General features: G+C 39.3%; 1 protein-coding gene across 1 annotated transcript in view; it reads left to right on the forward strand.

Annotated features, from left to right (window-relative positions):
• Positions 1 to 22,538, forward strand: part of cadm1a (cell adhesion molecule 1a) — a 450,697-nt gene that overhangs the window by 363,274 nt on the left and 64,885 nt on the right. Inside the window, exons 6-7 of the mRNA XM_053331275.1 lie at positions 6,090 to 6,248; positions 15,677 to 15,773. Of these exons, the coding sequence (XP_053187250.1) occupies positions 6,090 to 6,248; positions 15,677 to 15,773 (256 nt within the window). The remainder of the gene's footprint in view (positions 1 to 6,089; positions 6,249 to 15,676; positions 15,774 to 22,538) is intronic.

Below are 22,538 nucleotides of genomic sequence, written 5' to 3' on the forward strand. Positions count from 1 at the left end.
GCTGAGGAGGAGGGGGCAACTTTGAATGTTGTGTGTTTCAAACTGCAGCCAACAAGTCTTATACCTTTAGGCCATTCAGACTAACAGTGCAGCAGACAGGTAGTTGCTTTGTTATTAATGGCAATGCATAGTTTTTAATAAATACATCAGTGATATGCAGTGGCGTGCACAGACTTTTTGAAGGGCAGGGGTGAAAAGAGAAAAAAGGGCACATACATCACGTTCTCACCACCGAAGAGGGCACTTTAGCGCGTGTTTTGCCACCCAAGAGAGCAGTTTAGCATGTTTTGCCAACCAGGAGGGCACTTTAGCATGCGTTCTGGCTCCTAAGAGGGCACCTTAGCACGCGTTCTGGCTCCTAAGAGGGCACCTTAGCACGCATTCTGGCTCCTAAGAGGACACCTTAGCACGCATTTTGGCTCCCAAGAGCGGAGCCATGCATTTTGGCTCCCAAGAGGGCACTTTAGCGCGCGTTTTTCAACAATTGGGCCGCACACCACTGGTGATATGACATTCTATGTATTTTATAGAAAAATGAGATACACACATCAAATACACCTGGTACTCTACTCTTCTAGTTTCAGGATGTTTTTATGTGCTTTTAGTAATATTCTTTTCATTTACATACTATTCAACACCTGTTTTAACTGAGCTTTCAAAGAATACTCATTTGCTTGTTTTATTGAATGGCAGAAAAACCCTCAACCCAATGCCTGTGTTGTTTTCCCACACTTGTAGGGGATGGATGGCAATTTATAGAATAGGCTCAGCACTCTTTGAAGTTCTGCAATTGATAGATGCTTTCTTTCCTTTTTTTTCTCTCCCTTTTTTTCATAACACAATACCCAGTGGTACTTAAATGCTCACATTTAACAACACTGATTTGGGAGCTTGCCATATGCTTTCATCAATTTTTTACCACGGATGTGAAGATGAAACAGCCCAAAACAATTTCAAACCCAATAATTAAGTCAGTCTTTTATCATTATACACTTTGCAAATTTAACTTAACTGACATGATTGTTGGCATTTCAACAATATCACTTTTGTTAGGCAGCCATTGTAATGCTTGCTCTTTAGGAAACTGTGTCTCTCTGATGGGTGTCAGCTAACTCCACTGATAGTTGACACTGCAGAAATGTTATGAAAATGAAACCTGGTATTGCTCTATTGAAGCTGAAAATGTGAAAGACAAAAGAGTGCAAGAAAATAAAAAAGATGGGAAGAGAAAAAAATGGCTGAGGGTGCTCAAGTCCTGACACTAGGGTAGAATTACTTATATTGCCTTCAGCTGTGGCTCCTTGCCTGGCAGACTTATTTCTAATTTACCGTCCCTAGAATTTAACTTAATTACCTTAAAGGATAATCAGGCTCTCTTAAATATCATTTAAAGGTTGCAATTGTCATGCTTGCCAGTGTAAATCCAACCATTTCTCCTAATATGCACAGACCCATTATATCACTTATCTCATTCTCTTTCTTTTTCCTCTTATCCTGCTTGTTTAGAGATTTATTAACATATGCCCCGACACTGATATCTCAAGCTCTTTAGCATTACACTGCAGTGAAAAAGCCATGAATAAAGGGAGTCAAAGCAGATCAGGATCTAACAGTGCAGGTCATTGCTTTCTTTTCTTTTAACATAAAATAAAGGAAAGAGGAAAGAAAGACAAAAAAAAAGCCACGAGGTAGGGCACTTCATTGACTGACAGGGACCAGAACAGCCATTAGCCTCAAGTCTTATGAGACATCCACAGGGTGATTTCAATTACCCTGCTTTACCCCAACGGGAAGACTGTAAGAAGAAAAGAATATTTTGGGCAAAGTAATAGAACTGGAGACATATATTTTATTTAACTAGACACTACTCCCTTCTTGCTCCACCAGAACATGAGATGGTTAAACAATATGAATAAGTAAAATGTGGAAATGTGGTGGTGGAGGCTCAGAAAAAGAAGTCTAACTGAGTATTTGTTAGGATCTACAAAACACTGGAATAACCAATGACAAGTCAATTCAATTGGATTCAATTCAATGACAATTCAATGTGGTTTTCAATGACACTTGGCACCAATCCAAAGTCAGGCTCTGGTCTAAGTATGATTGGTAAGCAGTGTATTAAATGTACAAAAATCTAAATCTGTAGTGGAAAATAAAAGTGTAGGAAAACCATAATCATTCTGTGTCACTACATAATAGGACATGGCATAGGAAAGCCTCCAATAAACTCCTCTCACTAGCATTGTAGCCCGGCAGAGCAGCAGTGCAGTAGTGTTGAATGAGATTGTCATGCTCAGCTGGGGGCAACACAAATCCATTCAAATCTTTCCTGTCAACTTCAACTTTAAGGAACTTTGACATGCACATTTGTGCCATTAACAATAGCAAACGGTCTTGACAGTGTTGGCCTTTGAGGGAATGAAGAGTCCAAGGCAGAGAGGAAGCGCGGCTCCACCTTTACATAACCCTCGTCTGCTGGAGAACAAGCTACTCCATAAAGAAGCATGGTTTGCAGACGGTAATGAGACAGGACTCATTAGCAGAAATGTGACTTTTAAATAAATCGTGCAATCTAATTGGGCAGCGACCTAGTTTTACTAACTGACAGCAAGCTAGAGAGTTAGATTGCAGAGCTATTGTGTCTAGTGCAAGCATTGTCTTGACTGGCTAGCATGGTAGTGGGTTTTTTTGCCTTCTTTTTGTGGACTTGCATTAAAAAAAAACAAGTGTTTGACACAAATCTGTTGCCCTACTTGAACAGATTAATATTTAATGCAGCACATTTCGAGTACTGCCAGATGTCCATCTCTTTCTAGTCTCCCTTTTTCTAGGAATGATTACCAGTCACAGCAGGGTTCATTTGGTTTGTCTCTATGTGGCACAAATGGGGTTGTGAGTTAGTGGCTGCTGTATGACGATATCTCTCCAGATGAGGAGAAAACGACTGATTACAAGGTCGAAAGCCCAATGTAGCTCACAAAATGTAGTTCCCCTTTCGGTAATTTAAAGTTTCACAATAGAACTGAGCATTAGGATTGTACAGTATTACATGCATCATCCTTATGGCAGTCATTTTTAATATAACAGGTTGCTAAGAAGCCTCTACCAGCCTACTGCTTTACATTACAATGTGTGGCTCATGTTTGGTTTGGCTAGCAACCTGCAGGAATATCTTATATACATAAAAGAGAGCAGCTGATGTGCCTCCAGTGCTTATATCTATTATTACATACCTACCTTAGTTACTTGCAACTGTACATGTGTCCCCAATCCAAACCCATAGACATTTAGTTTGTGTATAGGCTTGCACATATTTATTTTTTCTGCAATGAATTCTGAAGATGTAAAGAAGGATATACTGAAAACCAGGACTTGAATAAAGTTGTCTCTTCTCTGCTTGTTCATGCATCTCAAAAGACATTTTGATTTTCAGCAGACTCCTTCAGGTTCCTGTTTCAGGTGTTTGCATGCATCTGAAGCCTCTAGTGGTATTTATTCATGACAACCTGTTCCTTTACACCAGGCACATCACACAGGTTTGCTTTCCCAGCATCCAAAGAGACAGCTGTCACCACGGTGACGGTATCGCCAGAGTGGCTGAGCTGCAGTAGGGGTAGTGGGTATATGTACACTCAGTATATATTTTAAAAACTGAAATATGAACTGATAGATGGATGCAACTGATAGATGTGACTATTCATATTAAGTTTCTTTTTTGTTTGCTTTCATTTGTTTGCTTCCAGTATTTGTGTTATTGATGGGATACAAACAAACAAGTGCAACACTTAGGAAGTAGGGCAAAGAGATAAAAATCATCAATCTCACTTTGCGACTCTGCAAAACGCTACATCTATTCCTCTTATTTTGTGATGGCTGTGATGAGGTATCCTCTTCATTGCGTTCGAGAACATATTGTCTGTGATATTACAGAGCCACTAATCAGACACTGTTACTTTGATTTGGCAGTGCTGCTGAAAAGATGGCCGCACAATAAATCTGGTCTAATGAGTGATTCACACAGTCGTGCTTGACAATAGCAATTTTTTTCCCCCAACCGATTCACCTTCTCTGACTATTTTCAAGGACAGCCCCCTCACTTCCATTCTACATATTTTGTAAGGTCAGTTGAAGAAAGACATTGCACTAGCAGCCAAACAATAGCTGTCTTTGGCAGGCCTTAACAAGAGATTTTTTTTCCCTGCTCGCAGCCTTGAGTCCAAAGATTTCAGCTTTGTTATTTTTTTTCAAGTTAGTGGTCTGACCTCTCAACAAAACACGCTACTTATAAAGGACTCCCAGAGGAATCAAGGATACATGAAAAAGTTTGAACAGAAGTCCAAAATATTAAGTTTTGGTTATATTTTTCAAAACATTTATGTATAAAAGCATGTAGACTTTATTAATATTTTTCTTTGCAAAGCTAGCGTAATCCTCTGGAGCCCAGCTTTTATTATATGACTTTAGTGTGAAAAACATGCACCGAAAATCAATTTAGCCCTGAAGCAGGAAGCCAACGAACCAGCAAACTATGAGGAGACCTTTAGATTATTAAGACAACAAACAACACTGTATTTAGTTTAAACTGAGAGCCAACTTTTCACCTCTTTACCCACAATCTAACTCCATGAAGTTGGCATTGTAGATCACATATCAGCTGTGGAAAAAAATGAATGTCAGTGGTAAGCCTTGGTTTCCACCCGTAGTCCAAAGAAGTGCTGGTTCTGTAAACTGGAAATTCTGAATGCTGTTGGTGTGAAAGGTCGTCTGTCAATATGTGGCAGCCTTGTGATAGATGAGCAACCGGTCCAGGTTATACTCCGCCTTGCTCCAAACCCCTGTAACCTTACAAAGTATAAGTGGCTATAGATGGTTCAGATAAACTGTAATGCTTTTAGAATAGTCTCCATGTTTTCAATCCTCCAGTGAAGCCGAACATATTCACATTTTGGATATGATAGTTTTTAGATATGCTTCTCCCAAAACATATTATCTAGCTTCTCCTGGAGGATCTCTCTCTGTTTCTAGGAAAGATTGGCGATGGTGTGTTCAGAGTTCAACTTAGGAGAACAAAATTTTGTGACTGAAGAAAAGGTGCGGCCTTAAAACGATCAATAAATTGAGATCATCAGGAGTTCCTTCTTTACCATAACAGTCCGTAACCATGACTACTTGTTGTCCAAAGAAAAAAAGGAAATCAGGTGACTTTATTATCGGTCGGGGGTGGATGGATGGTTCAACAAAACGTCTGAAACACAGATGACAGCAATTCATGAGTATTTATTTTGAACTAACAATGACTATGAACATGATTACCTTAACCACATAGTTATTATTGTATCTATGATGACAATGCTAAAACTTATGTACAGTATTTTTAAACAGTTGTCACAGTTTTTGACGGTGCAGATATTTTGCCATTTAATTTGGAGGATTTGTTGAATTGTGATCTTTATGTAAGCAAATGCTGACTGGATCTTGCCAGACAGCAGTCAGTAAAGTGAAGTTTGTGAACTGTCTATGCCTCATTCATGTTTGAACCAGGCGGGGAGTTCCAGTCAACATGGAAGTAACTTAGAACTGCATTCTATCAAAAGGCCACCAGGGGGCGACTGTCTCTATACAAGTCAATGGAGAATTCACCAACTTCTCACTTGATTTCTAATCTCAGTAAACATTTTCAAAATGTGTTTATGCTCTCAATCGCTAGTTTAAAGCCTTCTTCAATGCAGTATGATGTTCATTTGGGACATTTTGGCCTCCCTGATTTTATATTTGACGATAAAGCAGGGTATGCATTAGGGCGTGGCAACGTCATGATTGACAGGTTGATTGACCAATGTCCTCGAGATCCAGCCCTCGCAATCATAGCAACCTCTCCCGCTTCATGCCCATATAAGTAGAATCCGTGTTTTTATTTTTCCACCTGAAATTTTCAAGATGGCGCTGCCCAGATCCGAAACTATTGGCTTCCGAGCAGCAGTCCACAAACCAATGGGTTTCTTTTATACAGTCTATGGTTTGAACTGAATATAAAAATGTACTTGTGTTGCTGTGTTAAATATGCTTCTTTTCTTCAATGTCTCTTACAGGAAAACCCAAAGTTGAGCTGTCCTACGACAAGATGTACACAGTAACCAGCCGACTCACATTCACCGTTAGCAAGGAGGATGATGGCGTACCTGTGGTTTGCATTGTTGACCACCCTGCAGTCAAGGACTTCCAAGCACAGAAATACCTGGAGGTGCAATGTAAGTAGTTCAGTAATAAATTAGAAATCAGCGTGGATATTTAAGATGCATTATGCAAGTTTTCTTTTTCTTTTTTCTAATATCTCATCAGCTTAACTCAGGAAATTGGACTGCAATTGAGAAGAGTGTTCCATCTCCACTAATTAAATGGCATAAATTTGCTACTTTTTCCAAACTACAATGTTGGTGTATGACACGTATGGCAGTGTCATTGAAGGGAAATCATCTCCATGCATGGTTGTGATGAGTAAAAGGGGAACATTGGACTGCAGTATAGAGAAGACTGTTCCATCTCCACTAATTAAATGACATAAATTTCTCCCACATTTCCCCCAAATGAAATTTTGCTGCATGGCACTGTCATTAGAGCAAGATGACCCCCATGTGTGATGAATACCAAGTACAAATAAGAAAGATAATAGAAAAACAGCAAGTTAATGAACATCTTCCAATTAAATATAAATGTAAGTTAGTAGGTTACCTTTGCACTTCTGTCTGTATAGAATCATTCTTTGCCATTTTTCACAAAAAATCTTATGTTTTATTCAATCTGGGTTTTATCCGTCTGGGTTACGGGATTGAATTCAGTCTTGCACTGTACTGAAAGTTTGACTAAGACAAAACAAATACAACAAAAGTCATGATCGGACTTATAAATACAAAATAAAAATAAAAAACAGGTAGGTTGGTTGATAATTCTGCACAATTGCATGCCTCATTATAATTAACCCTCCTGTTGTCCTCAAGTCAAGGAAGGAAGGGAGGGAGAGAGGAAGGAAGGGAGGAAGAAGGAAGGAAGGGAGGGAGGAAGGAAGGAAGGAAGGGAGGAAGGAAGAAGAAAGGAAAGGAGGGAGGAAGGAAGGATGGAAGGTAGGAAGAAGGAAGGAAAGATGGGAGAAAGGAAGGAAGGGAGGAAGGAAGGAAGTACAGAGGAAAGACAGAAGGAAGGAAGAAGGGAGGGAGGGGGAAAGGAAGGAAGGAAGAAGGAAGGAAAGAAGGGAGAAAGGAAGGAAGGAAGTACAGAGGAAAGACAGAAGGAAGGAGGGAGGGAGGGAGAATGGAAAAAAGGAAAGGAGGAAGGAAGGAAAGAAAGACAGAGGAAAGGAATGAAGGAAGGAAGGAAGGAAGGAAGGAAGGACAGAAGGAAAGAAGAAACACAATTTACAGGCTTTACATTGTTACAATATTTTCTCCCACTGTCATTTGTGGTCACAAATATGTTAAATTGGAAAGTGTAGTCTGGTTTAAAAAAAAACAAACGTCAAGAAGAGACAGTTACCTGATAATATAATATACCGCTATGAAGTCCACAAATAGTGTCTCTGCATTTGTCGATGTCTCAATAAGAAGTTTGTGACTGTTTGTGTCTTTGATGCATCGCACATGAACCTGTGATCCACTAACGTTATTTCAATTATGAGGATCAAATGTCAGAAATATACATTTAGTTTATTAGACTTCAATCATTGAAAAGAACAAACAAAACGAATTAAATGTCAAATGTATGAAAAAGTTAGAAAGAAGTTTGAATTAAATGTCAAGTATATGAATAAGTTAATAAAATAATCATTAAAATGAGCATATTATTATATTATAGTGTTAATAAATTTGACTCTGGCATATTATACTGTAGATGTGGTAGGTGTATGGAATGGGTGGAAAAAACACACATATGGAAATTGGCTAAGAAAGTAAAATTAAAATACTTATTGTCTCAAATGTATCGGTACATACATTTGATGTTAGATTTTTTATCTTGTATTTTATTATTTCTTTTACCTGCCTAAGGACTGCAGATTAGTTAGATAGGAAATGAGTTGGTAGCCAAATCTTTCTTCCTGTTTTTTGAGATGAATGTTTTTTGTACATAGTCCCTTATATAAATATGTTTAATTAAAATAATAATAATAATAACAATACTTTTTTTTAAGTCCTGATATTCAAACAGTGATCTTTACACACATGCAGTTTTTTAAATCAATTATTTTTTGTTTTTTTCACTTTTTTTTTTATTGATTTTGAGATTAATACACAGAAACAAGGTAGAAACTTTTTCTTCACAAACATCTAGACACCAAAAAAACACAAAAAAATACCAATAACCAAGAATAAATTAGAAAAAAAATAATAATGATAATATATATTTTTTTATTCAATTTTTTAAAAATTGATTTATTAATTTACTTATTTATTATTATTATTATTATTATTATTATTATTATTATTATTAAAAATAGAAGAAGAAAAACAATAATAATAATTTATTTTTTTATTAAATTTTTTGCAATTTATTTATTTATTTACTTATTTATTATTATTATTATTATTATTATTATTATTATGATTTATTTTATTTTAATAATACTGATAAAAACTATTCTCACTGTATATTATTGTTCTACTAAAATAGCCAAACTCAGCAACAGAAAGCATTAATTTGGCCAGTATGTAGGTCACATGAACAGTAAAGAGCGCACCCTTTACTATCACACTGGTTATTGTCGACAACTAACTAAATAAACATTTACCATGTAGTTGATGCAAAATGATAAATAAATCTGATGTAATTTTTATATACTTATTGCAGCCGTAACCTTTTGTCTTTGGCCTCTGGCATGTCCTAGCATTCTATCGGAAAAAAGAAAAAAAAAAGCCCTCCTCTGTACTGTAGCTATCTGACCTTTCCTCGGTAGAGCAAGGAGAGGAGATCAGCTCATCTACAGAGGCAGCGTGGCATTTTGCTGGCTTCTGATAACAGAAAGCTCACATGGACCACCCAGCTCAGCGTCTCACACTGCTCCATGCAGAGGTTGCTGCTGTCATGCTCCGTGCATACTGCGATGGAGTCGGTCCTGCTCTCCACATTCTGTGTGATCTCTATGCTGCACACTTTAATATTACATTTGGAGCATGTTGACTGAGAGAGATTGATGTTTGTGTGGAGACATATAGAAAGAAACGTGAGAGGTGATGATTTCAAAATGATTGTTTTTGACGTATTTTGGATGTAGCATTTTTATTTTACTGGTTTGTGCTTTTTTAATAATTTCTTTGGATGTTTCCTGGAAAGATGTCATTAGGAAATAATTATAGGGAACAATGAGAACTTTGCCCCCTTTGAAATCATAACTTAAGCCTGATCCTTTCCTTCTTCCTCCCTGCCTCCCTTCCTTTCCTTCCTTCTTCCTCCCTTCCTTCCTTCCTTCCTTCCTCTTTTCCTTCTTTCTTTCTTCCTCCCTTCCTTCCTTCCTTCCTTCCGGTCTTCTCTTCCTTCCATCTGTCTTCTCTTCCCTTCCTTCCTCCTCCCTCCTACCTTCCTCTCTTCCTTCTTTTCTTTCCTCCTTTCCTTCCTTCCTCCCTCCTACCTTCCTCTCTTCCTTTTCTTTCCTCCCTCTCTCCTTTCCTTCCTTCCTTCCTTCCTTCCTCCTTTCCTTCCTTCTTCCTTCCTTCCTCTTTTCCTTCTTTCTTCCTTCCTCTCTTCTTCCCTTCCTTCCTTCCTTTCCTTCCCCCCTCCTACCTTCTTCTCTTCCTTCTTTTCTTTCCTCCCTCCCTCCTTTCCTTCCTTCCTTCCATTCTTCCTTCCTTCCTTCCTTCCTTCCTTGACTCGAGGACAACAGGAGGGTTGATTGCTGGTTTGTGCTTTTCTAATCATTTCCTTGGATGTTTCCTGGAAAGATATATGTCATTAGGTAATGATCATAGGGAAAAGTTCATAAGCGGTTGAATTAATTGGAAGTGAACTAATTGAACACTTGGGGTGAATAAAACAAATCCACGGTTCGGTGCCTGTCTCAGTTTTTGGTGTCACGGCTCGGTACATTTCTGATGCAGCTGGGAAAACAAAAGAAAACACAAGAGAAAATATTTGTCTTATTTGTTTTGGAAAAAATGTAAAAAGTGAAATTATGGTTCATTGGTTCTAATTGTCACCGTAAATATCACAGTGGTGAAACAGCATAGGGTTATTAAGAAAAAAACAAACATCAAATATGCTAAGAAATGCTCCACCAGAACATCTAACCAGCAGATAAAAATGTTTCATTAAGAAAAGTCTGCATGAAGCTATAATAAAAAATATGTAATTAATCATCCAGCCAAATTTGAATAATGAAAAAAAAAGTATATCAAATTAGGGGTCTCAGCATCATGAAAAAATAAGCAGTATATTATTATATTCTCTGCTTTGAAACACAGGGGGGGGGCATTTCTGTTGAAGACACGTTGATGATAATGATAATATATTACGAAAATACTGTTTAATGTGTAATTCGGCACATATTTTGTAGATAGGAAATGATAAACAACAAAAAAAAAACAAAAAAAAGGAGGAAAGAAAAGAAGGAAGGAGAGGAAGGGAGGAAGGAAGGGGGGAAGGAAAGAAAAGAAGGAAGAGAGGAAGGTAGGAGGAAGAAGGAAAAGAGGAATGAAGGGAGGAAGGCAGGGAGGAAGAAGGAAGGAAAGAGGGAAGGAAGGAAAGAAGGAAAGGAGGAAAGTAAAGAAGGAAGAGGGGAAGGTAGGAGGGAGGAAGGAAGGAAGGAAAGAAGGAAGGGGGGAAGGAATTTAAGCCACACGTTGATGATAATAATATATTAAGAAAACACTGTTTAATGTGTAATTCGGCACATATTTTGTAGATAGGAAATGATAAACAACCAAAAAAAAGGAGGAAGGAAAGAGGGAAGGAAAGGGGGAGGGAGGAAAGAAAAGAAGGAAGAGAGGAAGGTAGGAGGGGGGAAAGAAAGGAAGGCAGGGAGGAAGAAGGAAAGGAGGAAGGAAGGCAGGGAGGAAGAAGGAAGGAAAGAGGGAAGGAAGGAAAGGAGGGAGGAAGGCAGGGAGGAAGGGGGGAAGGAATTTAAGCCTTAAGCCTAATAATGATAATATATTAAGAAAACACTGTTTAATGTGTAATTCGGCACATATTTTGTAGATAGGAAATGATAAACAAAAAAAAACAAACAAAAAAAAGCCTACTTCTTCTATCTTTGCTATCTCCACACAGTGACATATGACTTTGTTTACTGATTACTGAGATATAAGAGGTGATTTACATTTCAATCAGTTACTATGTGGGCAATTTGTGAGTGAAATGGAGTGCATTGTATGGTAAGACATTGTGGAAAAGAAAAAAAAAAAAAAAACCCCATTGTCACAAGACAGGATAATTAAATAAGCCTGTAATGTTTATGAGTATAAGCCAAGCAAGCTGTTTTCCTCCGTTGCCTGGTTGTTTCTCCCTTAAGGTCAGCTGGCTTGCCGAGAGATGGATAGTGCCGTCTGTGCTTATGAGGTGAGGCATACAATAAAGCAAATAATTCAGTTAGCATAATGATAACGGCCTTCTTGCTTTACAGTAGGACACTATTTCATTTCCACTGAAGTGGCTGTGGCAGTGGCAGTATCCGGATCTGGCAGTGTGTGTGTGTGCAGAGAGAGAGACTAGAAAGCTTCTCTGCCATATAACTACTTGAGGTCATCAAAACAACCTACAGATGTCTGGCGTCCTTCATGTTTATAGCTCCGAGGCGACAAAGTCAGATGACATTGTGGTGGGTGGAAGGGGAAGAAAAAAAAAGTTACAGGATGCCATGTTAGTGCTTGGAGTGGAAACAAAACTGCAGGGTTATTGTCTAAACCCCCCCGCCCCCCCTCTCCATGCATGCCCACTGAGCAGAAGACTTGGCTTTTTGCCCATCTGCTGTCCATCAACAAGACTGAGTGCTGGCCACTGACAGGGCGTGATTTAGACAGATGGATGCCCCAGACATGTGTTGGTTGTTGCCAGAGAAGATCGGACAGCAGTGTGAGAACTTTGCCGACCTTTGAAATCATGACTTAAGCCTGATCTCTTGTTTCTATGGAGAATTTTTTGCATTTAAGCTTTTTCATATAACTAGGGGAAAAAGAAGAGGAATAATTTAAACACCACCATTGTGACTCGGTAATGAATCTGGTGTGCTATGACTCAACTGGAGATATTTATCTACACCATCTAATGTCTATAAAAGGGTATGCACTCAGCTCTGGTCTGCAGGTTAATTCAGTATATTGGCAGGAGTTGTGTCGACTAATTTAGATGCTGGTGACACAAATCTTATTTTCATTTTAATAAAGGGGTGATTGTTGGAGAGGCAGATTTTCTTAATATGAACACATCTCTTACTGAATTGTAACAATAAATGATATATTTACTAAATTGGTTAAAGATGGAGGAGAAGTTTCCTTCTGAAACATTGAACATGATGTCCTTCTTTCCTTCCTTCCTTCCTTCCGTCTGTACTTCCTCCCTCCTTCCTTCTCTCTTTCTTTCCTTCCTCCACCCCCTTTCTTCCTTCCTTCTGTCCTTCCTTCCTTCCTCCCTCCCTCCTTCTTTCCTTCCTTCCTCCCTCCCTTCTTTCCTTCCTTTCCTTCTCTCCCTTCCTTCCTTCCTTCCTTCCGTCTGTCCTTCCTCTCTCCTTCCTCCCCTCATTCTTTCCTTCCTCCACCCCCTTTCTTCCTTTCTTTCCTTCCTTCCTCCCTTTATTCTTTTCCCCCTCCCTCTTTTCCTTCCTTCTTCCTCCCTTCCTTCCTCCCTCCTTTCCTTTCCTTCTTCCTCCCTCCCTTCCTTCCTCCTCCCTTCCTTCCTTCTTTCCTCTCTCCCTCCCTCCCTCCCTCCCTTCCTTGACTCGAGGACAACAGGAAGGTTATAACGAGTTACCCAATTGTGCAGAATTATAAACCAACCTACCTATTGTTGTTTTTTTATTTTTTTATTTATAAGTCCGATCTTGACTTTTGTTGTATTTGTTTTGTCTTAGTCAAACTTTCAGTACCAGTACAGTACAAGACTGAATTCAATCCCGTAACCCAGACGATAGATTGAATAAAACATCAGATTTTTGTCCACAATAAAGGATAGTCTCTCACGCCAAGATGAAAAAAGGCTTTGATAACACCAGCAACAGTCAACGAAATGGGAACAATAGAAACTCCGTAGTAGCAAAGAATAGCACAGCAGCGACTGTCAAAGCACCCTGCTGATTTGTCAAAACAACATTGTTACATTTTCTTTCCAGCTGCTTTCGGCTCTTCGGCAGCGTTTTCTGTTTTGTGTAGCATCTCTATCATGTAACCTCTTTAGACATACTCAGGAGGAGTACATGTGGTCCTGCACTGCACCACACCACATCGATAATTCCCCAAAAGCTTCGGCTTGTGTTTTGGTGTAAGAATGATTTAAAATTCCATCAATATTATGCCCAAACGTAGACCCAACCCTGCTGAGAAGTGATTTTGAAGCAATGGAAAAGTGGGTTGACTTCAAGCTGATAGTAGTAGGCTAATCTAAAAGAAAAAGATACACCTTGAATCACATGTGTACTGTACTCTTTTGACTTTTGGATCCTATCATTTACTTAAATGTCAAATCATATGAACCCAGGAAAGCAAAGAGTGTGTAGCTGGTCTGACTCAAAGGGGGACACCTTATGGATCCATAAGGTATTTTAGAGGCCCACTTTTTCCAGCAGGCCTCTGACACTCAAACCTATAGCTCCATATATCTTTCCTCCCTCCCTCCTTCCTTCCTTCCTTCCTTCCTTCCTTTTGTCCTTCTTTCCTCCCTCCCTCCTTCCTTCCTTCCTTCCCTCCCTGCCTCCTTCCTCCCTCCCTTCCTTCCTTCCCTCCCTCCTACCTTCCTTCCTCCCTCCTTCCTTCCTTCCTTCCCTCTGTCTCTCTTCCTTCCTCCTTTCCTTCCCTCTTCCTTCCTCCCTTCCTTCTGGCCTTCTTTCTTCCTTCCCTCCTTCCTTCCTTCCTTCCTCCCTTTCCTTCCCTCCCTCCTTCCTTCTCTCTTTCCTTCCTTCCCTCCCTGCCTCCTTCCTCTCTCCGTTCCTTCCTTCCTTCCCTCTTTCTCCCTTCCTTCCTCCTTTCTCCCTTCCTTCCTCCTTTCCTTCCTTCCTAACTTCCTTCCTTGACTCGAGGACAACAGGAGGGCTAATTACTTATAAGACGGTGTGTTCAGGGTTCAACAAAATTTGTGAGTGAAGAAAAGGTGTGGCCTTAAAACGATCAATAAATTGAGATCATCAGGAGTTCCTTCTTTACCGTAACAGTCTGTAACCATGACTACATGTTGTCCAAAGAAAAAAAGGAAATCAGGTGACTTGATTGTCGGTCGGGGTTGATGTGGCTCAAATATAATGGATCCATATGGTATTTTAGAGACCCACTTTTCCCAGCAGGCCTCTGACACTCAAACCTATAGCTCCATATTTTTGTGGCTGCATTTATTGTGATTACTTTCAAATCTTTCAACCTGTTCGGTAAACCCCCCGTGTGATTATGTCGAGCAGTTTACTGTGTTTTCTTTGTGAAGGAAACCAGTTATGCACTAATGGAAGCTGATGGAAAAACAAGTGCATGATTAGAAAATGTATTGAGTGGAAAATGTAATGGTGTGTAATAATTAACACTGGAACATAATGTAACAGTCACAGTACAGAGGAGTCATGTAGTCTGCTAACTAACTACATCTATATAAATGTACACTGTAGACATTAGCTAACGTTAACCACCGTTAGCTACTGATCAGACCAGACTAGAAGTAAGGCTGTAGCAGCAAAGCTCAGGAGTGTAATGAACTGATCAAGGGTGGGTTTAACCTTCCTGTCGTCCTCCCGGGTCAAATTGACCCAGTCTGTTTTGGCTGTTCCTTCCTTCCTTCCTTCCTTGCTTCCTTCCTACCTTCCTTCCCTCCCTCCTACCTTCCTTCCTCCCTTCCTTCTGTCCTTCTTTCCTCCCTCCCTCATTCCTTCCTCCCTTTCCTCCCTCCCTCCGTCTCTCTTTCCTTCCTTCCCTCTTCCTCCCTTCCTTCCTTCCCTCTTCCTCCCTTCCTCCCTTCCTTCCTTCTTTCTCCCTTCCTTCCTCCTTTTCTTCCTTCTTTCTCCCTTCCTTCCTCCTTTCCTTCCTTCCTAACTTCCTTCCTTGACTCGAGGACAACAGGAGGGCTAATTACTCCTTTCTATTTATTTAATTGACTAATTCATTAAAAAATATACTGAATAGCCCTTTAACAAACACATATATGAACATTACTTCTTTACCTCATGGTTCAAGCACAACTTCCACATCTGTACTTACCTCTGAAGTTATGTCTAGCCCGAAAGTTTGATCATTTTAAATGCTACCACTGTGAACGTAGCGTAAATCATGAATCAGATGTCTTTGCATATGGACAGAATTTGTTGGGCAATATGTTTACCTTCATGTTTATGTATGCTACCAACAACCTTACTGCAGATAGGAATCCATCAGAAAGAACAGAGGTGCAGAATGTAAATGTAGAGAGAAGATGGATAATGCCTTGTCAGTGATGTTGTCCCAGCATTTATTTCTCTCTCTGTCTCTCTCTCTCTCTCTCTCTCCATCTATCTATCTCTCTCTCATCCTTTCAGACAAACCAGAAGTAAAGATCGTGGTAGAATTTCCTCAGGGTCAGACGAGGGAAGGCGAGAACCTGGAACTGACGTGTCAGGCCAAAGGCAAACCCCAGTATGGCACACACACACACACACACACACACACACACACACACACACACACACACACACACACATATACACATTTGAACCAATTAAAATGTGCCATGGGCAGGAATGCAAGCCTGCTGTATACCTGCTTACATATGCACATTTATGTATCCATCCACATACCTTGACCGCATTCCTTAGTGTCAGTGTGAGTATTGTGATGTGTGTGGAAATATGTCTTTTACTGTTTTCCTATTCCAGTTAAGAAGAGATAAACATTGAACTTTTGCAGCAGCACCACCACCACCACCAGCAGCAGCAGTACATAGTGTTGAGTTACATTAAAAGAGAATGTAAACACAATCCCAACAGACAAAATAGACATCTATTAGCCTTTTTGCCACCCACTGTTCTGCCTGCAGGACAGTAGCACCATGTGGAGCTTTCACAGAATGATTCACTGAATGAATATGAGAACAAAACATATGTAAGCTTATTTGTATGCAATGGATTTGACTCCCGTGTTACTGGACATTTAGGTCACTAAAAAAAAAAAAAGTTCTATCATAAAGCAATGCTCAAAGGAAATGAAACTTTGTAGATATAGTGTCTGTACCTTTTTAAAGTAGATTGACAGTCCAACACAGTAATACGTTCTTTTAAGCTTGTGTCCAAATGAATCACAAGGGTCTAGAAATCAAAAATAGTCCCTCATGTTAATAGGTAATAGCAAATCGAATCAGTATAGTGTTAGTTAGTTAAATGTTAACCTAATATGTTAACCTGATTATAATACCGTTAGCCCAATTTAGCTAAAGTACCTTTTAAAGTAGATCGGCAGTCCAACACAGTAATACGTCCTTTTAAGCTTGTGGTCTAACAATCAAAAATAGTCCCTCGTGTTAATAGGTTAATCAGAATAGTGTTAGTTAGTTTAATGTTACCTGATCATGATACCCTGTTAGCATAATTTAGCTCAAGTATTTAACTTCATGTTGCCAGCTAGCATTGGCTTTGGTTTGAAGCGTTCTCTATTTGGAAGTTCCTGGAAATATGAATGAATGAATAAATGAATGAACTTTGTCATTATATCAGCAGTACAATGATATTTAATGAGGCTTTCTCTCAATAAATAAGATAAAAGACAAAGGCAAATAAACAAAAACAGCACTATGTAATTCTAAAAGAGATGCAAAGTTACACCATCAGAGCAGCTTGTGTCCAAATGAATCACAAGGGTCAAAATCAAAAATAGTCCCTCATGTTAATAGGTTAATCAGAATAGTGTTAGTTAGTTTAATGTTACCTGAGTATAATACCGTTAGCACAAATTAGCTCACGTATTTAACGTTAACCCATGTACCACTCCATGTTGCCAGCTAGCATTGGCTTTGGTTTGAGGCATATGAATGAATTAATTAATTAATTAACTTTGTCATTATATCAGCAGTACAATGACATTTTATGAGGCTTTCTCTCAATAAATAAGATAAAAAACAGGCAAATAAACAAACACAAAACAATGTAATTCTAAAAGTTGCACCATCAGAGCAGCGTTGTGTAAGTGTCAAGTGCAAGTTTCTTTTTCCCCAATAAGACCAACTATAAACTGTGATTCTGTGCCTAAAACTGACTCCAACGCAGACCAATCACACCTCTAACACGCTCCATCTTTCTACAGTCTACGGTTGACAGCCCACACATAGAACCTTACAGAGTTATTAAAAAGTGTGCTCGCTATCAGCAAGTGAAAACTTCGGGGGTTGAGTTTGTGGTTAAGGTGTGATGGGCAAGAGATTGGGTCAGATTTAGATTTTTTATTGAATTACCAATTAAAATCTACTCTAGGAATATGAAATGTCCGTTTTCTGTGGGTAAAGAACCCCAAAGACGGTGCATGAAGCTGACAGTTATTAGATGTTGTACTCACTATTGGATCTAGAGCCAATTTCCTCACAGGGAACAGAGATCCTTTCCAATTAGGAATGTGAGATGAGCTGGTGGATGAGACGGTTGCCTTGATACAACTACATGTCGTAGAGAGAGAAGCTGCGACTAAGCCTGTATTAATGGTACAGAAAAACCTGAGGCCAGATAGTCCTAAATGACCACTGCTGGGTACATAATCAGTTAACTGAATGAATGGCCACTATTTTTTTTTTTTCAGGGCTTTCATAAGGGGAAATTTGAAACTGGCCTGTAATAATGAAACACATCAGAATTACTGTGTGATATTTTTGAGCAGGTGTTTAATTGCCACACCTTTTTACGAGGCAGAGGACAGAGCAGAGAGGGGCATTAATGATAAGGAGGGAAGTAGGGGATAGTACACGTGGAAATTAATATTATGCACTAGTAGAATCAGAGAGGGAGGGAGAGAGAGAGAGAGGGAGAGGGATTAGTTAATTCATCCATTCATTAAAATTGGGTAAGAAAATTAATTACATTAAATGAATTAATCTTATATCTTAAAGTTGTGAACTCTGAATACAGGGATACAACATATTGGATTGCGCTACCAAGGTAAAGGGATGAATGGGGAACACTAGAATGAATGAATGTTATCAAAAACAAGTCAAAAGCTCAATAAGGAGCCCAAAACTCTAACTTAAAGTCCAATAACATTTTATTTCTGCATCAACCCTGTAACAGAAGCTTGGCAGATGTTTTTTTTTTATACTGTTTCCGTGGATGATGAAGGGCTGATGATGAGGTGAGGGAAGTTTCACGGTGTAGAGCAAGGTGAAGCAGACTCAGGGATCCTCCGGTCTCCAGGGCGACAGCCAGATGAGAGCCGCTGCAGCTTCAGTAAAGCGCTTTGGTTAAACACTGAGACTGTCTCAGACTCACCGAGGCCACAAAGTAAACACTCTACTATAAGGTTGTGTGTTTTTGGTCTTGATGCGTTCAGTGCTCAGTCTTTAGAGATGAAGCTGAGCTCTAACTACAAAAAAAAAAAGGATCCTTGGAAAAGTCTTTAAAACAGAGTCGGACTATGTGATGAAATAATAAGAGATTAAAAAATGAATAGATTCCCAAATAACAAACAATGTGGCTTGACTTGTTGTTTTGACTGTTCCTTCTGTCCTTCCTTCCTCCCTCCCTCCTTCTTTCCTTCCCTCCATCCTTTCCTTCCTCCTTTCTTCTGTCCTTCCTTTCTCCCTCCCTCCTAACTTCCTTATTTCCTCTGTCCTTCCCTCCTTCCTCCCTCCTACCTTCCTTCTTTCCTCTGTCATTCCTTCCTTCCTCCTTTCCTTCCTTCTTCCTCCCTCCCTCCTTCTTTCCTTGCCTCTGTCCTTTCCTTCCTCCCTTGCGTCTTTCTTCTGTCCTTCCTTCCTCTTTTCCTTTCTCCCTCCCTCCTTATTTCCTCCCTCCGTCATACCTTCCTTCTTTCCTCTGTCCTGCCTCCCTTCCTTCTTTTTTCCTCCCTCCCTCCTTCTTTCCTCCCTCCCTCCTATCTTCCTTATTTCCTCTGTCCTTCCACCCTCCCTTCTTTCCTTTCCTTCCTTACGTCTCTCCTTCTTTTCTTCCCTCCTTCCTCCCTTCCTTCTTTCCTCCCCCCTTCCTTCTTTCATCTGTCCTTCTTTTCCTCCCCCTACCTTCCTTCTTTCCTCTGTCCTTCCTCCCTTCTTCCTTTCCTTCATTCTTCCTCCCACCCTCCTTTCCTTCCTCCCTCCCTCCTTTGCCTTTCCTTCCTCCCTGGACTCGAGGACAACAGGAAGGTTAAACATCTTTGCAGTCTGTCTTCTTAGTTGAGAATTGTTGTCTGGAGATTGCATCTCTTAGGGAAGGATGAAAAAGACAAAGCTCATAACACAACATGGGTCATAATTTCTTGGGAATGGCTGAAAAACATAAAATGAAACAGAAGATACCAAAGTCGAAATTAGCAAGCAAGTAAAAAGGAGAAGCCAAGCCAGACAAAGGAGTTTACTTTCCTTTGTCTTGCTTGAAGTAGGTTCTTTGCTGCTCTTTTGGGGGAAACATTATTATTAATTAATTTCTTTGTGTTTGAGGAGAAACTTGACCTTCAAAATAAAAAGAAAATTACATGAAAATTGGATACTCACTCATAACTATCACCAATGCCAAAGTCATTTACACATCATGAAAACCAGTGAGGAAATAATTAGAAATATAATATTAATTAACCCAAAAAAAAAATAAAGCTGAATAAAATCAATAAACCTTCATCGTCTAATCTGTATTTATATCTATAAAGAAAGCTTTATCCTAGCAATTAAATGCAGTACTATAGAAGAGTTGTTACTGAGACAGGCCATACCTATAACTTAGGGATAAATGGTTCTCATACATTTTATGGACCTTCATTTTGAATACAAGGAGAGATGGGGGCAGGCTCAGAAAAGAGTATGAACTTCCTCCTTCCAAAATGTATGACTTTAGAGATAATGTGAGCAGAAGAAGAGAGGAAAGAGAAAGAGAGGAAAGTCCATCTGTGGGGCGAGAGGGAACTCCACACTGTTTTCTACCTGGAAAAGACCAAAGTCATTAAATTCAAATACCATTATCCTCCCTTGGCTGATGGAAAGAGGCATCTTTCATACCTTGAGGTCAGAGGTCAATGTGTATGTGTTGCTCTTATATCCAACTTCTTATATCCCGTACAGTGCTTAAAGTGCTTATTTTCTAAGAGTGAGACAGTGTGAGGCAGTGAGAGCATGTTGATAGACTCAAGTTACTGGATGTGTACAGATAAAGTCAATTTTGTGATTGAAGTTAAAAGATTGAGTGCAGAGAATAGCCCCCCTAGGTAATTATTTGCCACTATGTCGGAAAATAAATTCACTGTGGTCTTAATGAGTGTTAATCAGTCCTTAAATGGAAGTAGTACACTCGTGTTTGTCGCTCATTAGGTGATCATTCCACACAAATCATTTGTAAATCAAGGTTTTAGCTTGTTTAGATGACAGGTATTTGTGATATGAAACATAATGGAGTGCAAATGAAGAAGCCATTAGGACGCTCAGGTGTGAGTAAAAGACCGAGAGCTTCAGGCGCAGGGGGAAATGAGTGACTATCCAAACATCAATGCGGTCGCTGCTGATGGTATCAATCACACTAGTTTGTTGACAAGGCAGTTCAAATTTGAACAAAGCAAAATATTTGTTAGGTGAAGCTGGAGGTATGAATATTACATCAGTAATGTGGTTGTTGAATTGCAACAGGTACATTTGAATGTGGTGATAAATGACAAGCTTGAATAAAAAGGCCCACTCCTTTTTTAAAAAAAAAACATGTTTTTGGTAGCAGATAATGATCTGTGAGCCTTTATGGTAGCTCTTAAAAACTAGTAGTTTAGAAGAGAGGGATTCATAAGAGTTGGAATAGATTTAAATAGCAATCCATGTTCACTGACCAACAAAAACCATAGCACAATATCTGTAGAAACTTTTCAAACACTATTTACAGCAGGGATGTCAAACATGCAGCCCGTGGCCCATAACTGGCCCGCCAAGGGGTTCAATCCGGCCCACTCTCCTTCCTTCCTTCCTTCCTTCCTTCCTTCCTTCCTTCTTTTCATCCCTCGTTCCTTCTTTCTGTCCTTCCTTCCTCCCTTTCTTTCCATCCTGTCTTCTTTTCATTCCTTTTATCCTTCCTTCCATCCATTCCTTCCCCCCCTTTCTTCCTTCCTTCATTCTGGCCTTCCATCATACAGTATCTTTCTTCCCTCCCTCCTTCCTTCTATCTTTCTTTCCTCTCTCCTTTCCTTTCCTTCCTTCCTTTTTTCTTCCCTCCTTTCCTCCATCTTTTTAATGGTCCGGCCCACATAAGATCCAGTTGAGCTGTATGTGGCCCTTGAATGAAAATGAGTTTGACCCCTCTGATTTACAGCATTAACTAGCCAAAAATGTTCTGTTTGTCCTCAACGCAATTACCTATTTATATCTGTTCCCTTCAGACTTATGTAAGGAAGCAAAGCTACAAACAGCTGAGTGTGCTGGTAATAAATGGTACTTGTGTACTTAAGTTCTATTCTAGTAAAGTAAATGTATATGGGTCGAAATTGACCCATAACACCATAGATGTCATTATAGTTAATAAAATTAAACTATAATAAAATTAAATTAAAAAAAATAAAAATAAAATGTTTCTTTTTTGAACATTTAAGAGATGTGCTCTAATACCTCTCTGTAATAGTCAGGTAACATAACAACCTTTTATTTATTTATATAATTCTCTTGAGGTTAATTTGACTATTTTTTTATATTGAAACAAGGCCACTAAAAAAATATTAACCCTGCTGTTGTCCTCGAGTCAAGGAAGGAAGGGAGGAAGAAGGAAGGAAGGATGGAGGAAAGAAGGAAGGAAGGAAATAAGGAGGGAGGGAGGAAGGAAAGGAAGGAAGGAAAGAATGAAGGAGGGAGGAAGGAAAGAAGGGAGGGAGGAAAGAGAGAGGAAGGAAAGAAAGAGAGAAGGAGGGAGAAAGGACAGACAGAAGGAAAGAAGGGGGTAAAGAAGGAACAGTCAAAACAGATGGGGTCAATTTGACCCAGGAGGATGATACAAGGGTTAAAACCAATCTTTTTATAGATAAGGAAGCCTAAGGGGTAAGAAACACATTTGATCATAAATAATTGTTTTTACTGTTTTTTATGACTAATTTAAGACACAGGCCGTTAACATAAGAGACGACACCAGAAAGTTAACACAAGAGGAAGGTTAAAATATGACCGAGGATATAAATGGACAAAAGAGAAGTTGAATTGTGGGATGAAAACGAGCATTGTTATACCTGTATTTTCGTCTTGACACTTGTTCCTGA

The sequence above is a fragment of the Scomber japonicus genome, chromosome 13 (assembly GCF_027409825.1).
Source record: "Scomber japonicus isolate fScoJap1 chromosome 13, fScoJap1.pri, whole genome shotgun sequence".
Lineage (NCBI taxonomy): Eukaryota > Metazoa > Chordata > Actinopteri > Scombriformes > Scombridae > Scomber > Scomber japonicus.